Source organism: Ranitomeya variabilis, chromosome 1 (assembly GCF_051348905.1).
Source record: "Ranitomeya variabilis isolate aRanVar5 chromosome 1, aRanVar5.hap1, whole genome shotgun sequence".
Classification (NCBI taxonomy): domain Eukaryota; kingdom Metazoa; phylum Chordata; class Amphibia; order Anura; family Dendrobatidae; genus Ranitomeya; species Ranitomeya variabilis.
This window is the reverse complement of record NC_135232.1, coordinates 306,270,874-306,289,249: the sequence shown is the minus strand read 5'-3', so window position 1 is coordinate 306,289,249 and position 18,376 is coordinate 306,270,874. Positions and strand designations below refer to the sequence as shown.

Sequence of the window (18,376 nt, the reverse complement as noted above, 5' to 3'; positions counted from 1 at the left end):
AGTTAGGGTTGTGGCTAAAGTTAGAGTTTGAATTACATTTACGGTTGGGATTAGGGTTGGGATTAGGGCTAGGGGTGTGGTTAGGGTTATGGTTGGGATTAGGGTTACGGGTGTGTTTGGGTTAGGGTTTCAGTTAGAATTGGGAGGTTTCCACTGTTTAGGCACATCAGGGGATCTCCAAACACGACATGGTGTCCGATCTCAATTCCAGCCAATTCTGCGTTAAAAAAGTAAAACAGTGCTCCTTCCCTTCCGAGCTCTCCTGTGCGCCCAAACAGGGGTTCCCCCCACAAATAGGGTATCTGCGTACTTGGGACAAACTGGACAACAACTTTTGGGGTCCAAATTCTCCTGTTACCGTTGGGTAAATACAAAACTGGGGGCTAAAAAATAATTTGTGTGGAAAAAACTGATTTTTTATTTTCACGGCTTTGTGTTATAAACTGTAGTGAAACAGTTGGGGTTTCAAAGTTCTCACATCTAGATAAGTTCCTTGGGGGTCTAGTTTCCAATATGGGGTCACTTGTGGGGGTTTCTACTGTTTAGATACATCAGGGGCTCTGCAAATGCAACATGACACCTGCAGACCAATCCATCTAAGTCTGCATTCCAAACAGCGTTCCTTCCCTTCTGAGCTCTGCCATGCACCAAAACGGTGGTTCCCCCCAAAATATGGGGTACCAGTGTACTCAGGACAAATTGGACAACAACTTTTGGGCTCCAATTTCTCCTTTTACCCTTGGGAAAATACAAAACTGGGGGCTTAAATAATTTTTGTGGAAACATTTTTTATTTTTATTTTCACGGCTCTGCGTTATAAACTGTAGTGAAACACTTGGAAGTTCAAAGTTCTCACAACACATCTAGATAGGTTCCTTAGGAGGTCTTCTTTCCAAAATGGTGTCACTTGTGCAGGGTTTCAATGTTTAGGCACATCAGGGGCTCTCCAAATGCGACGTGGCGTCCCATCTCAATTCCAGTCAATTTTGCATTGAAAAGTCAAACGGCACTCCTTCCCTTCCGAGCTCTGCCATGCGCCCAAACAGTGGTTTACCCCCACATATGGGGCATCAGCGTTTTCAGGACAAATTTTACAACAACGTTTGGGGTCCAATTTCTCCTGTTACCCTTGGTAAAATAAAACAAATTGGAGCTGAAGTAAATTTTTTGTGAAAAAAAGTTAAATGTTCATTTTTTTTTAAACATTCCAAAAATTCCTGTGAAACACCTGAAGGGTTAATAAACTTCTTGAATGTGCTTTTGAGCACCTTGAGATGTGCAGTTTTTAGAATGGTGTCACACTTGGGTATTTTCTATCATATAGACCCCTCAAAGTGACTTCCAATGTGATGTAGTCCCTAAACAAAAATGGTGTTGTAAAAATGAGAAATTGCTGGTCAACTTTTAACCCTTATAACTCCCTAACAAAAAAAGATTTAGGTTCTAAAATTGGGCTGACTTTTTCAAAGTTGGAAAATTGCAAAATTTTCAAAATTTTGCCAAATTTTTGCCAAATTTCCGTTTTTTCCACAAATAAACGCAGGTAATATCAAATAAATTTGACCACTATCATGAAGTACAATATGTCATGAGAAAACAGTGTCAGAATCATCAGGATCCGTTGAAATGTTCCAGAGTTATAACCTCATAAAGGGACAGTGGTCAGAATAGTAAATATTGGCCCTGTCATTAACGTTCAAACCACCCTTGGGGGTTAAGGGGTTAATAATCATATCTACAGCTCTGCAGTGCATGAGACCTGTGAGGATAACAGAGGTGTCTTTCATTACATGTCTCACATAGGACAAAGCCTGTTTAAGGGTATGTGCACACGTTGCGGATTCTCTGCGGATCCGCAGCGTTTTTTGCAGTGCAGAAACGCTGCAGATGCGCAATTGATTTACAGTACAATTTAAATCAATGAGAAAAAAAAATGCTGTGCACACGTTGCGGAAAATCCTCTGCGGAAACGCTGCGGTTTAAAAGAAGTAGCATGTCACTTCTTTTTTGTGAATCTGCAGCGTTTTTGTACCCACTCCATTATAGAAAACCGCAGGGGTAAAAAACGCAGCAAATCCGCAAGAAAACCGCAGCAAAAATGCACAAAAAACGCTGCGGAACCGCACAAAAAACTGCAGGTGCGTTTTCTGCCAGGAGAGGCAGAATCCGCACCAGAAATTCCTAAGCCTAATCCGCAACGTGTGCACATAGCCTAAAGCTACTATGGGATAGCATGTTTTTCTTCCCCCTGCAGGGTGCTGCCTGCTCAGGATTGGTCAAAGTCATGTAGGGGAAGAAGTACATGTTGATATTCCAGGTCTCCATTCTCCACTTTATCTGTAACTTTTGGATTATGAACTCATAGGCCTTATTAGTTGTTTGCGCACTATATATGCTTTGTAACACAAATTTTAGTGAAAAAAAAAAATATAATGAGTACCATTGTTAGGGCTGGTGGAACGCACCGAGTAAATATAGATGTTATTATTGGTGCGTTTGCAGCCCGGGGTCCACCGTGCAGGAAGAGATCCTGCTGCTAGCAAATGGCACTATATGGTGGTATAAGTGAGCTCTGTTACTTCACAGAGTCGCCGTGATAGAAAAGCACTGTGTCCTGTTAAGCTCACAGGAGTACACAGCTAACTTCTGCGCTGATAGCAGTCAGTGGTCATGCAGTCAGAGGAGCACACAAACAATTCCTCACTGGAGGTGCCGGTATTCTAGTGGCTTATTTCAGCCAGGCCCTGACCACAAGCATACATGACCACACTGGCGCAAAGCTCATGACAAAGATTGCTACTAGCGCATGGCCATGCGGCCATACGAACCTTTTATAGTTGCAGCAACTTTAGGACCTTCCTAGCGGACCAATGGGAGTTGCTTCAGGACCTGAGCGTGTGACCCCTGACCTCCAATGAGAGGTCTTCCTTTGGGCATGCTCAGAAGGGAGAAAGCAGGACTTCATCCCAGAAGCGAGTCCTTGCCGCTGACCAGTACTAGCTATAATGGCAGAGCCTGGAAGAACAGCAATAGCCAGACAAAGAGTATCTGCCTGAGCCAGACGCTGGGACCAACGTCTCCGCTGAGCAATCTCCACTGCGGCTGGAGGAGAATGGGAGACCACAGTGGAGATGACTCGAGATTCCCCCTGTGCAGAGGTTGGAACTCGAGCCCTAACATTCATTTACATATTATTCATTTGGTCAGTGTTTCCCTTAGACCAAAGTATAAAAGCACACATCAATTGTTTAAGCATAGCTCCCAACAGTCCCGGACCCCGCGGGACTGTCCTGATTTTGACAGTCAGACCCGTGATCCCGGGCGGGATGAGCCATGCATACAGGAGGGGGGTGGAATATGAGCCATGCATACAGGAGGGGGGGGAATATGAGCCATGCATACATCGGGGGGAATGTGAGCCATATATACAGGAGAGGGGTCAGTATACAGTATTAAGCATCATGTGGGATCATTATACAGTATGGAGAACTGTGTGTCCATTATATAGTATGGAGCATCATGTGCAGCCGATATACAGTATGGAGCATCATGTGCAGCCAATATACAGTATGGAGCATCATGTGCAGTCATTATACAGTATGGAGCATCATGTGTGGCCATTATACAGTATGGAGCATCATGTGTGGTCATTATACAGTATGGAGCATCATGTGGGGTCAGTATACAGTATGGAGCATCATGTGCAGTCATTATACAGTATGGAGCATCATGTGTGGTCATTATACAGTATGGAGCATCATGTGTGGTCATTATACAGTATGGAGCAGCATGTGCGGTCATCATACAGTATGGAGCATCATGTGGGGCCATTATACAGTATGTAGCATCATGTGCAGTCATTATACAGTATGGAGCATCATGTGTGGTCATTATACAGTATGGAGCATCATGTGCAGTCATTATACAGTATGGAGCATCATGTGGGGTCAGTATACAGTATGGAGCATCATGTGCAGTCATTATACAGTATGGAGCATCATGTGTGGTCATTATACAGTATGGAGCATCATGTGTGGTCATTATACAGTATGGAGCAGCATGTGCAGCCAATATACAGTATGGAGCATCATGTGCAGTCATTATACAGTATGGAGCATCATGTGCGGTCATTATACAGTATGGAGCATCATGTGCGGAAATTATACAGTATGGAGCATCATGTGCGGTCATTATACAGTATGGGGCATCATGTGCTGTCTTTATACAGTATGGAGCATCATGTGCGGCCATTATACAGTATGGAGCATCATGTGCGGTCATTATACAGTATGGAGCATAATGTGGGGCCATTATACAGTATGGAGCATCATGTGCTGTCATTATACAGTATGGAGCATCATGTGCGGTCATTATACAGTATGGAGCATCATGTGTGGCCATTATACAGTATGGAGCGTCATGTGTGTTCATTATACAGTATGGAGCATCATGTGTGGCCATTATGCAGTATTGAGCATCATGTGTGGCCATTATACAGTATGGAGCATCATGTGTGGTCATCTGTTATGATCCGGTGACCTTGGAGCCGCATGAGAGACTTTCTCAGGAGTAGGTGGTCTCTGTACTGACCGCAAACCCTAAACTAACACCACAACTAGAAGTAGCCGTGGGATGTACTTAACACGTCCTAGACACCTCGACACAGCCGGAGGACTAAATACCCCTATAGATGGAAATGGGAATTCTATCTTGCCTCAGAGCAGAACCCCAAAGGATAGGCAGCCCCCCACAAATATTGACTGTGAGTATAAGAGGAAAGACACACACAGGCAGAAAAACAGGATTTAGCAAAAGAGGCACTTCTAGCTAAATAGAAAAGGATAGGACAGAATTCTAAGCGGTCAGTATTAAAATCCTAAAAATATCCACAGCAGATAATACAAATATTCTACATCTAACTAAAGACATAGAAAGTATATCTGCATCTCCTGAGAATCCAGCATGACTGAAAAATCCAAACAAAGTCTAAGCTGGACAAAAACACAATGAATTGCACTGAATTGCAAAGCACACTGCATGTGTGCACACAGACAAAAAAAAACCAGACACTTATCTTAGCTGAATTGGCAGCAGGGCATGAGGAACCAGAGAGAGATGCAATCCCTCCAAGAACAATGGACAGCTGGCAAGGACTCATGGATCCTGCACACCTAAATACCTAGTAGAGCTGCAATCAGCAGAAACACCTGCCCTGGATTACAACCCCAAGACAACTGCACTACCACCAACAACCACCGGAGGGAGCCCAAGAGCAGAATTCACAACAGTACCCCCCCTTGAAGAGGGGTCACCGAACCCTCACCAGAGCCCCCAGGCCGATCAGGACGAGCCAGATGAAAGGCACGGACCAAATCAGCAGCATGGACATCAGAGGCAAAAACCCAAGAATTATCCTCCTGGCCATAACCCTTCCATTTGACAAGGTACTGAAGCCTCCGCATCGAAAAGCGAGAATCCAAAATCTTCTCAACCACATACTCCAACTCCCCATCAACCAACACAGGAGCAGGAGGATCAACAGAGGGAACAACAGGCACCACATATTTCCACAATAAAGATCTATGGAAAACATTATGGATGGCAAAAGAGGCCGGAAGGGCCAAACGAAAAGACACCGGATTGATAATCTCAGAAATCCTATAAGGACCAATAAACTTAAACTTAGGGGAAGAAACCTTCATAGTAACATGACGGGAAGACAACCAGACCAAATCCCCAACCCAAAGCCGGGAACCAACACACCGACGACGGTTAGCAAAACGCTGAGCCTCCTCCTGAGACAACACCAAATTGTCCACCACATGAGCCCAAATCTGCTGCAACCTGTCAACCACAGAATCCACACCAGGACAATCAGAAGGTTCAACTTGCCCCGAAGAAAAACGAGGATGAAAACCAAAATTACAAAAGAAGGGCGAAACCAAGGTAGCCGAACTAGCCCGATTATTAAGGGCAAACTCAGCCAATGGCAAGAAAGCCACCCAATCATCCTGATCAGCAGACACAAAGCATCTCAGATAAGTTTCCAAAGTCTGATTAGTTCGCTCCGTCTGGCCATTTGTCTGAGGATGAAATGCAGAAGAAAAAGACAAATCAATGCCCAGCCTAGCACAAAAGACGCGCCAAAACCTAGAAACAAACTGGGAACCTCTCTCAGACACAATATTCTCCGGAATACCATGCAAACGAACCACATGCTGAAAAAACAACGGAACCAAATCAGAAGAGGAAGGCAATTTAGGCAAAGGCACCAAATGAACCATCTTGGAAAACCGGTCACAGACCACCCAGATAACCGACATCCTCTGGGAAACCGGAAGATCTGAAATAAAATCCATAGAAATATGCGTCCAGGGCCTCTCAGGGACCGGCAAAGGCAAAAGCAACCCACTAGCACGGGAACAACAAGGCTTGGCCCGCGCACAAGTCCCACAGGACTGCACAAAAGAACGCACATCACGCGACAAAGAAGGCCACCAAAAGGACCTACCAACCAAATCTCTGGTACCAAAAATACCAGGATGGCCAGCCAACACAGAACAATGAACCTGAGAAATCACTCTACTAGTCCATCTATCAGGAACAAACAGTTTCCCCACTGGACAGCGGTCAGGTTTGTCAGCCTGAAATTCCTGCAGAACCCGTCGCAAATCAGGGGAAATGGCAGAAAGGACCACCCCTTCCTTCAGAATGCCGACCGGCTCAAGTACCTCAGGAGAATCAGGCAAAAAACTCCTAGAGAGGGCATCAGCCTTAATATTCTTAGAACCCGGAAGATACGAGACCACGAAATCAAAATGGGAGAAAAACAGGGACCATCGAGCCTGTCTAGGATTCAGCCGTTTGGCAGATTCGAGGTAAATCAGATTTTTATGATCGGTCAAGACCACAATACGGTGCTTGGCTCCCTCAAGCCAATTCCTCAAACGCCCACTTCATAGCCAACAACTCCCGATTGCCAACATCATAATTGCGTTCAGCAGGCGAAAACTTACGGGAAAAGAAAGCACACGGTTTCATCAAGGAACCATCAGAATTCCTCTGAGACAAAACGGCCCCTGCCCCAATCTCAGAAGCGTCAACCTCAACCTGAAACGGAAGAGAAACATCTGGCTGACGCAACACCGGGGCAGAAGTAAATCGGCGTTTAAGATCCTGAAAGGCAGAGACAGCCACAGAGGACCAATTCGTTACATCAGCGCCTTTCTTCTTCAAATCGGTCAGGGGTTTAACCACACTGGAGAAGTTAGCAATGAAACGGCGATACAAATTAGCAAAGCCCAAACATTTCTGAAGGCTCTTCACGGATGTGGGCTGAATCCAATCATGAATGGCCTGAACCTTAACCGGATCCATCTCTATAGATGAGGGAGAAAAAATGAAGCCCAAAAAAGAAACCTTCTGCACTCCAAAGAGACACTTAGACCCCTTCACAAACAAAGCATTATCACGAAGGATCTGAAATACCATCCTGACCTGTTTCACATGAGACTCCCAATCATCGGAAAAAATTAAGATGTCATCCAAATATACAATCATGAATTTATCAAGATAATTCCAGAAGATATCATGCATGAAGGACTGAAAAACAGATGGAGCATTAGAGAGCCCGAATGGCATCACAAGGTATTCAAAATGGCCTTCGGGCGTATTAAACGCAGTTTTCCATTCGTCACCCTGCTTAATACGAACAAGATTATATGCCCCCCGAAGGTCAATTTTAGTAAACCAACTAGCCCCCTTAATCCTGGCAAACAAATCGGAAAGCAAAGGTAAAGGGTATTGAAACTTGACCGTGATCTTGTTCAAGAGGCGATAATCAATACAGGGTCTCAAGGAGCCATCCTTCTTAGCAACAAAAAAAAATCCCGCTCCCAACGGTGAAGAAGATGGCCGAATATGCCCTTTCTCCAAAGACTCCTTAACATAACTCCGCATGGCGGTATGTTCAGGCACAGACAGGTTGAAAAGTCGGCCCTTAGGAAACTTACAGCCTGGAATCAAGTCAATAGCACAATCACAGTCCCTATGCGGTGGAAGGGAACTGGACTTGGGCTCATCAAATACATCCTGAAAATCAGACAAAAACTCTGGAACTTCAGAAGATGAGGAAGAGGAGATTGACATCACAGGAACCTCATTATGAACCCCCTGACAACCCCAACTAGTCACAGACATAGACTTCCAATCCAACACAGGATTATGTATCTGCAACCATGGAAAACCCAGCACAATAGCATCATGCAAATTATGCAACACCAGAAAACGACAATCTTCCTGATGGGCTGGCGCCATGCACATGGTCACCTGTGTCCAACACTGGGGTTTCTTTTTAGCCAAAGGTGTAGCATCAATGCCCCTTAAAGGAATAGGGTTCTGCAAAGACTGCAAGGGGAAACCACAACGCCTGGCAAATTCAAAGTCCATTAAGTTCAAAGCGGCGCCTGAATCCTCAAACGCCATGACAGAAAATGATGACAATGAGCAGATCAAGGTCACAGCTAACAGAAATTTAGGTTGTACAGTTCCGATGGTAACTGAACTAGCGATTCTCTTTGTACGCTTTGGGCAGACTGAAATGACATGAGAAGCATCGCCACAATAAAAACACAACCTATTCTGACGTCTGAATCCTTGTTGTTCCGTTCTAGACAGAATCCTATCACACTGCATAGGCTCAGGCATCTGCTCTGAGGACAACGCCACAGCGCGCACAGTTCTGCGCTCCCGCAAGCGCCGATCAATCTGAATGGCCAGAGACATAGAATCACTCAGACCAACAGGCGTGGGAAACCCCACCATAACATCTTTAACAGATTCAGAAAGACCCTTTCTGAAAATTGCCGCCAAAGCATCCTCATTCCATTTAGTCAGCACAGACCATTTTCTAAATTTCTGACAATACAATTCTGCTGCTTCTTGACCCTGAGACAGGGCCAACAAGGTCTTCTCCGCTTGATCCACAGAATTTGGCTCATCATATAATAATCCTAGAGCCTGAAAAAAGGCATCTACATTAAGCAAGGCCGGATTCCCAGATTCCAGGGAAAATGCCCAATCCTGAGGGTCGCCACGCAGCAGGGAGATGACAATTTTAACCTGCTGAATGGGATCACCAGAGGAACGAGGCTTCAGAGCAAAAAACAGTCTATAGTTGTTTTTAAAACTCAAAAATTTGGACCTGTCCCCAAAAAACAAATCAGGAGTAGGAATCCTAGGCTCTAAAAGTGGAGTCTGAACAACATAATCAGAAATACCCTGTACCCTAGCAGCAAGCTGGTCTACACGAGAAACTAATCCCTGAACATCCATGCTAGCACAAGACTCCTCAGTCACCCAGAGGAAAAGAGGGAAGAAAAGACAAAGCAGGCTACAGAAAAAAAAATGGCTCTTTCTTCCCTTCTTCTGAGATGCATTTAACTCATTGTTGGCCAGTTGTACTGTTATGATCCGGTGACCTTGGAGCCGCATGAGAGACTTTCTCAGGAGTAGGTGGTCTCTGTACTGACCGCAAACCCTAAACTAACACCACAACTAGAAGTAGCCGTGGGATGTACTTAACACGTCCTAGACACCTTGACACAGCCGGAGGACTAAATACCCCTATAGATGGAAATGGGAATTCTATCTTGCCTCAGAGCAGAACCCCAAAGGATAGGCAGCCCCCCACAAATATTGACTGTGAGTATAAGAGGAAAGACACATGCAGGCAGAAAAACAGGATTTAGCAAAAGAGGCACTTCTAGCTAAATAGAAAAGGATAGGACAGAATTCTAAGTGGTCAGTATTAAAATCCTAAAAATATCCACAGCAGATAATGCAAATATTCTACATCTAACTAAAGACATAGAAAGTATATCTGCATCTCCTGAGAATCCAGCATGACTGAAAAATCCAAACAAAGTCTAAGCTGGACAAAAACACAATGAATTGCACTGAATTGCAAAGCACACTGCATGTGTGCACAGACACAAAAAAAAACAGACACTTATCTTAGCTGAATTGGCAGCAGGGCATGAGGAACCAGAGAGAGATGCAATCCCTCCAAGAACAATGGACAACTGGCAAGGACTCATGGATCCTGCACACCTAAATACCTAGTAGAGCTGCAATCAGCAGAAACACCTGCCCTGGATTACAACCCCAAGACAACTGCACTACCACCAACAACCACCGGAGGGAGCCCAAGAGCAGAATTCACAACAGTTATCATACAGTATGGAGCATCATGTGTGGCCATTATACAGTATGGAGCACTGTGTGGCCATATTTTTTTGTTTATAATTATTGTATATGAAACAGTGTGATCAGCAGTGCTAAATGGGTGGTGGTTGGGACGTGGATATGGGTGTGACTAATTATGAATGGGTGTGGTCAGAGGCGTGGCCTAAAATTTACCGCGGCGCGCGAAAAGTTCAAAAGTTGGGAGGTATGTGTAGCGCCCCCACTGCCGCAGGGCCGAGGGGTACCCGGTACTGGGCCTCTTAGTCTCTGCTCTGGGGTTGTCACGGTGGCTAGACCCGGTCCGTGACCCTGCTGAGGGGCGTACAGTAATAGATGTGATGGATAGTGATGGTGGTGCGGTGCAGTAAATAACGAGGACACCAGGTTGCAGTCTCTTTACCTCTTTACTGAAGATCTCTGGGTCCTCAGTCCAGAATACGGTTAACCAGGCTGCGCAAGTCCGGCCGGTCCGATGGCACCTCCAGAGTTCTCCTTGCAGGTGGAAATCTGTGCCTTCCTGCTAGCGCTATGTGTTGTGGTCCTTCCCTGCTGTGCTTACGGAAAGTCCCCACAACTGTTGTGTCTGTTTCTTAAGTTCCCTCACAACTCGATCAGATGATGTTCTGCTAATCTTCCGTCCCTCCCTGATGTTACGGTTAGGACAGCACCCGTATGACGGGTAGGCTCGGAGCTCTTCCGGGACCCTAGAGTCGCCCCTCTCCACAAGTTGCCCCCTATGTCTTCGTAGGTGATTTAGGTGAGACAGCCCGCCTATGACTGACTGTCCTGCCGTTGGTTTGAAGTATTGCTTGAAGCTAGATGTATGAATACTTCCTCGGTGTTCCGGCCGCCGGTTGTGCGCCTCAGTAGGATGTTGCCTCGGTCTCACAGCACGACTCCTACTGGTTTTCTCCTTGTTGCTTGATCTCGTTTCTCACTCAGCACAATCTATCTCGCTTCTAATCCTTCCTTGGGCACTGCCGCTATGCTGAGCAGGCACGGCCCCGTCACGTTCTCTCAAGTTGCCAGACCTCTGTCAGGATCCCACCCCCGACAGGGGCCCTACCAAATCTTCCCCCACAACACCCTCTGCCACAAGGTGTTGCCTGGTTCCAACCCAGTCAGCTTTCTGTTCTCACTTCCTGCCTGACCCCCAGTTTTACCAGTATGTGAGGAGTGGCCTAATGAATAGAACCCTTAGCTCCCCCTGGAGGCCCGGCTGTGAAATGTATTGGTGTCTGTGATACCTGGTCAGATGAACTCGGAGCCACAGTACTGCAACGACCAGGACTCTGGGGCGCTGCATATGGTTTAAGCATTAGTTTAGCATATATGAGGAATTAAAGTTTTCACTTTGGACAGTTCTGTGCTGACATCTGTTGAGTCTGAAATCACAAAACCTAATACTGACAGTGGATAACAGCACTATTAATTAATTGGTATGATCAACTTTGGCTCATATTTTAGACCAGTTCAATAGAATTATTAACATAGGAATAAACTAGCTGAGTAGCATAGCACGTAGTACCTTGGTTCACTAATATACAATTTGAACGCTAAAAAGTCTTGGGGACTGCAGTTGTTCAGAAGGCAGCTATTTGCCTTCAGCCCTTAAAGGATTGGTTGAATGTTCTGCTGTGTACTAAGCCTTTTATGTATCATATAAAGTTGTGATCAAAAGTTTACATACCCCAGCAGAATTTTTGCTTTCTTGGCCTTTTTACAGAGAATGTGAATGATAACACCAACATATTTTCTCCACTCATGGTTAGTGGTTGGGTGAAGCCATTTATTGTCAAACTACTGTGTTTTCTTTTTTTAATCATAATGACAATGGTGATTTTGGCCTGATAACATGCACAGAAGTTGACAAATGGGTTTGAATGGCTACTAAAGGTAACATCCTCACCCGTGACCTGTCTGCTTGTAATCAGTGTGCGTGCATAAAAGCTGAGTGAGTTTCTGGAATCCAGACAGACTCTTTCATCCAGCCACTGATGTTTCTGGATTGTGAGTCATGGGGAAAGCAAAAGTATTGTCAACGGATCGACGAGAAAAGGTAGTTGAACTGTATAAAACAGGAAAGGGATACAAAAAGATATCCAAGGAATTGATAATGCCAGTCAGCAGAGTTTAAACTGTGATTAACAAATGGAAAATCAGGGGCTCTGTAAAAGCAAAACCATGGTCAGGTAGACCAACAAAAATTGCATCCACAACTGCCAGGAAAATTGTTTGGGATGCAAAGAAAAACCCACAAATAACATCAGCTGAAATACAGGACTCTATGAAATCTAGCAGTGTGGTTGTTTCAAGATACACAAGAAGGAGGCACTTGAAGAAAAATGGGCTGCATGGTCGAGTCGCCAGAAGAAAGCCATTACTGCACAAATGCCACACAGTATCTCACCTACAATACGCAAAACAGCACAGAGACAAGCCTCAAAACTTCTGGAACAAGGTAATTTGGAGTGTTGAGACCAAAATTAAATTTTTTGGCCACAGCCATAAATGTTACATTTGGAGAGAAGTCAACAACGCCTATGATGAAAGGAACACCATTCCTACTGTAAAGCAGGTGGATCGCTGATGTTTTGGGGATGTGTGAACTACAAAGGCACAGGAATCTTGGTCAAAGTTCAAGGAAAGATGAATACAGTATGTTATCAGCAAATACTGGAGGCAAATTTGCAATCATCAGCCTGGAAGCTGCGCATGGGATGTACTTGGTTGTTCCAACATGACAATGATCCAAAACACAAGGCCAAGTCAACCTGTCATTGGCTACAGCAGAACAAAGTGAAGGTTCTGGAGTGGCCATCTGAGTCTCCTGTCCTCAATATCATTGAGCCACTCTTGGGAGATCTCAAGCTCGCAGTTCATGCTAGACTGCCCAGGAATTTACAGGAACTGGAGGCTTTTTGCCAAAAAGAGTGGGCAGCTTTACCATCTGAGAAAATAAAGAACCTCATCCACAACTACAGCAAAAGACTTCAAGCTGTCATTGATGTTAGAGGGGGCAATACACGGTATTAAGAAATGGGGTATGTGAACTTTTAATCAGGTTCAATTGGATGTTTTGGGTTATTATTATGATTTAAAAAGAGAAAACACAGTAGTTTGACAATAAATGGCTTCACCCAACCACTAACCATGAGTGGAGAAAATATGTTGGTGTTGTCATTCATATTCTCTGAAAAAAATGGCCAAGAAAGCATAAAATCTACCGGGGTATGTAAACTTTTGAACACAACTGTATGTAGGGAGCATACAAGCCAAGCAATTCTGCATAGAGTGCGTGTAAAAAACAAGGATTTCCTCTTTATAAACACTTCTTGGGTGCTAGACACTAACAGATACATTAGAGTACAGAACATCTAATTTACCAGACTAACCAGATGTTCTAAAACCGATTAAAATTTGCATGAATAAGCTTTTAGGGCTGCAATTTAGAGCTTATTGTGCAGTCTTTATTGAATTGTATGGTATGTCTTTCATTCTATATCAACGTATGTTTTCTCTGCAGCAAAGAATATCCTGTTGTTCCAAGAAGTACCGTGCGACAAAAGGTGACATCTAACCATAGTCCATTCTCCTCTGAATCTCGAAATATAAGTTCCTCTAACCTCAGTTCTCAGTATCAGTGTGAGAATGGTGTAAGCAGCACCTCTCAGGACCTAATACCTCCCTCCAACTCCTATTCTTCCTTGCCACACGAACCTGGTACTATATACCACTGTACAAAAAGGAAAGGTATGTGGACATGAGAAGTAATGTTTAGAATGTAGCATTAGATATGTGTGATATTTCTTAATACATTTTTTTTAAACATGCATAAATGATGGAATTAAAGCTCTACTTATGTTTTGTGGGCTTTTCCACAATCCAAGGATCAGTTTATGATTTAGTTTATGAAAGAATACCTAGAAAAATGTGAAAACTGTGTTTCAAATGAATATAGCAGAAGAAAAGTATGTGTTCAGTAAAAATGCGTTATCAATAAAAAATGCTCCAAATTCACTTTTTAACTGGATCTGTCACTAGAACAACCCTTCTAATGTGACCACAGTGTTAGGTTCATTAAACTCTACTCACATAGCTTGTTGGATTGGTTTTAGGCTCCCTCTAGTCTTTAAAATAGGTTTAATTCCTGTAACATTTAGCTCATGTTAGGGGGTGGTTCAATAGGCTTGCACTTCATATCTAATCAGTTTCATCTCGTCCTGACGACAGCAGGGTGATTGACAACCTAACCATTTTTGAAGCCTGGTCACATCTACCATGTTCTACTGTAAATGGTGTTAGAAACTTATTACACCCTGTAAGTGGTCCTGGGAGACATGATTTCTCATTCTCTAGTGCTATAGAGTCTGCAGATTCTACTGAGAATGTGTAAGGTGTCCAGGGAGGTAGCCGTGGCCAATCCGATGCTTCTCCATAACCTGGCACCCCACAAACCAACAGTGTCCCAGTCCATATATGTTGTGCTGTGAAGTTTGCTTTGCACACACAGAGGCCTCTGCTGCATCCACGTCCTTGGCTCCAGGATCAGCTGCACACATATCATAGGACACCTGGGTCAGTTTAACAAGGTCACATTTACTGGACAGTTCAAGTCAATCCGTCTTTAACACGCAGTATCAGGCACAGATCCCTACTGTTCCAGTTCCATCAACACAGTACATTTCAAGCCTTTGCTTATGTTCAGCTCCGACTATCCCTACTTTTGATCCTCTTGTCAGTCCCAGGTATTTCCCATCTTGCTCCACAGCACTCTCAAAATCCATTACAACTTCCTCTAGTGGTTCTCTGTCCGGCTTCCCTTGTATTGAAGGGATTAAGCCATATTCCTTAGTGCCTAGTTGGGTCTGTAGGCTACGGACATTACAGGAAGGTTTGCAGGAAATTTGGTACAACCTCATGCTGCCAGAACAGTATGTACTCCACGTGCCTCCAGCGCATAGCACCTTGAACTTCATATTCACATGAACATCACACTTCATTTAAACTAACTAAACCAGGAAGTGATTCCACTTTTTACTTGACCTTCCTCTCCCAAGCTGGGCTGGTCCAAAACATTTAACTGTATCCTACTGTCCTACACTATTCCTGTCACTGTACATCACTAAGGCCCACCGCTACCTACTGTGTCTTGCTTTATCTGTTACTTCTCTGGGCCCTAAATCCTAACCTATATCTAATCTTATGCCTACTTTACATCTTAGCTGAGTGTACCAGAGTTACCTTGGGCGTTACCTTACAGTACCCACACAGCAGCATCAGTACATACTGTAACACTGTACATTAGTCACATTTGATATTTAACATTACACAATAAAACCGCATGTCAATATTCACTCTACACAAATTGTTGTCTTCAGGGGCAGGTGCACGACAGTCTGTCACACCATTTTCATCATGGCTAAGTAGTCTATTTTATGATCCAGATTATATTTTTAGATCTGGTGACAGATCCTCTTTAATTCAGCATAGTTGAGAGCTGTACTCGGTTTTCTTTGGCAGTCCCATAGATAATGAATGGTGCGCAGATGAGAATGCTTGACCTCCACTCAATTCAGATAGAACTCTAAACAGCATTGTTGTCTAGATTGATGGGGGTCTTTGTGATCAAACCCCCCAGGGAACTGTAGATGATCCTTTACCCTTTGGGTGGGAAATAACTTTCAATCTTGGTAAAACCTCTTTAATAGAGAAGGACCAAATTCAAGGTTGTAAAACCTTATTGGATCACCAAAGTTCAGACCTAATTACCTTGTGACAGACCTCTTCTAACAATTGCCACTAGGGAATTTCAAATTATTAACTCAGGTAAAAAAATAATTGAAAGAAATATGGTTTACATGTTAATATATTTGCTTATGTAATGATGACAATATCAGAAATAATGGTTGTATAGTACCAGTTTTTCTAAATTATATATACAGTATGCTTTTTATAAGAAACCTTTACTTTCTCTGCAGCGAGTGAAGAATCAGCTGAGCATCCTTATAAGAAGCCCTACATGGATACATCTCCAAGTGAAGAAGACCCATACTACAGGTCTGGGTACTCCCAGCCATCCTCCTCTTCTTCATCTTCAACACCCTTTCGCTCAGAGTCTGCCCAACGCCAGGCCTGCATGTATGCTAATTCAACTTCTGCTACAGAACAAGTTTCAAGCATAGAAGACATTTCTTGTAATAGTTGGTCTAATGTACCCACTTATAGCAGCTGTACCGTAGGAGGAGGGATGCAATCTATGGAGCGATTGCCCTACCAGCACTTCTCTGCTCATTTTACCTCCAGCTCACTTATGCCCAGATTGGGTAACCATGGAAGTTCACAGTCTGCCGATACTCATACAATGTTCCAACATCAACCTTCTCACCAGGCTATCGTGAGGCAATGTGCTCCTCAGTCTGGATTACAACAGGCATCATCACTTCAGTCCTCTGACTTCCTCTACCCACATGGTGTTCCACGGACCCTATCCCCACATCAGTATCACACTGTCCATGGAGTGGGCATGGTACAAGACTGGAATGACAACAGTTAACAAAGACATGAGACAAAAGTTTTGAGTAAAGTCTAAGCAAACTGTCTCTAGGACCACAGAAAGTAGACATATGGTGAAAGGACAAGATTCGTATGGAGAACTGTTATTTCTTGAACTTCTCTAAACAAGCATTCACTTTGGTTTTTCACTTTCTCCCGACACCAGGATCACAAGTAGGACAGAAAGAAATGTTGGACGGGCGATGAATTGATGAAAAAGATAAGCCTGTTGGAAAGAGCCTATATATAGGCTTTGCACTTCATACAACAGACTGCATCATAATGGTGTATACACATATAAGAAAATGAAAAACTCATGCACTTCATGAATTCACCTGCATGCCTCGGCCATAAATAATTGGTGTTTGCAGTGTGTTACACTGTGTGATAGTGGAGGCTGGAGCCTATGGATTTATACACACTTCAGCAAAATATTGGACACAGTAAGGTTGTATTGGAGAGTGGAAATGATGTTATCATACAACTATGCCTTCCGGGATTTTATGGCGATTACTTTTTCTTTTAATGGGTGGAGGACTAATACAGTTACATATTCTACCATAAATGTACACACAGTTTACAGTGTATGTTTGTGAGGAATTCAGGTGAACAAATTGTGGTAGTTAAACCCACAAAACATTTTTACATTTTTGATGACTATAACAAGTCTAAATGCTCTAAGTCTGCCCAGCTTCAGATATAGAAACAAGGGGCCCAAATCACCATGTTGTTTTTGCCAGAAATCTGATGTAAAACATCTTGAAATGTCGCAGAATTTTAGGTCTTTTGCCATTTTCACATCTTTCCCGACCAGCTACACAAAAGTGGCTGGTGCTGAGGTAGGACAGCGTGTGGCGGAGCCTACCTAGAAGATCCATCATAACTTACCATACTAAACCGGTGTAAATTCCATAAGAAATGTTATACATTTACATTCCTCGTGGAGGTGCACACAATTGTAAGATGCTCGTAATTTACTTTAAGGCACACTCCTCTTAAAGATGACCTGTCACTATGTGAAAAGTGGCCAGTGTTTGCTTGTATTTTATTTTTGCTGCTTCCCTGAGTACTACGCATTTTTTTTTTAAATCAGACAGATGGATGGATATGACTCTTTTTATTTAGTGCTTGTTGTTATGGTCATTACTAAGTGAGGTGTGCTCACAGGGTAATAACGCAGAGAAGCCTAAAGACACCCCCCCAGAGAATCCTGATAGTCACTCCCCCATGGTAAAGACCATAAAAATTAGCACTAAATGAATAGGACCATATCCCTGGAGCCATGAGGTGGATTAAAAACAGGCAAACAAAAAAAAAAAACATTGAGAGGAGCAGCGGGAAAAAAATAAGAGGAAAAAATGATCACTTTTAACCAGCTGACAGGACCTTTTTATGAATTAGGGACATCCTACTCAAATGCTGCCTTCATTAAGAATTGCATTCAAAACCCAAGTCTTAAAGGAGTTGTCCAGTCTTAAGCTACAAGCCTGCAGTCACTTTATGTGACTGCAGACTTGTGAATCCTCACATCGTGCGTATTTCACACTGTGAGGATTCTCTGGTGCCAGGAGCAGCA

General features: G+C 43.6%; 1 protein-coding gene across 1 annotated transcript in view; it reads left to right on the top strand.

The window, feature by feature from the left end:
- TBX5 (T-box transcription factor 5) overlaps window positions 1–18,101 on the top strand; it is a 140,566-nt gene extending 122,465 nt beyond the window's left edge. The window contains exons 9-10 of the mRNA XM_077296451.1: window positions 13,772–13,998; window positions 16,227–18,101. Coding sequence (XP_077152566.1) covers window positions 13,772–13,998; window positions 16,227–16,801 — 802 coding nt within the window. The 3' untranslated portion in view covers window positions 16,802–18,101. The remainder of the gene's footprint in view (window positions 1–13,771; window positions 13,999–16,226) is intronic.
- The last annotated feature ends 275 nt before the right edge of the window (window positions 18,102–18,376 follow it).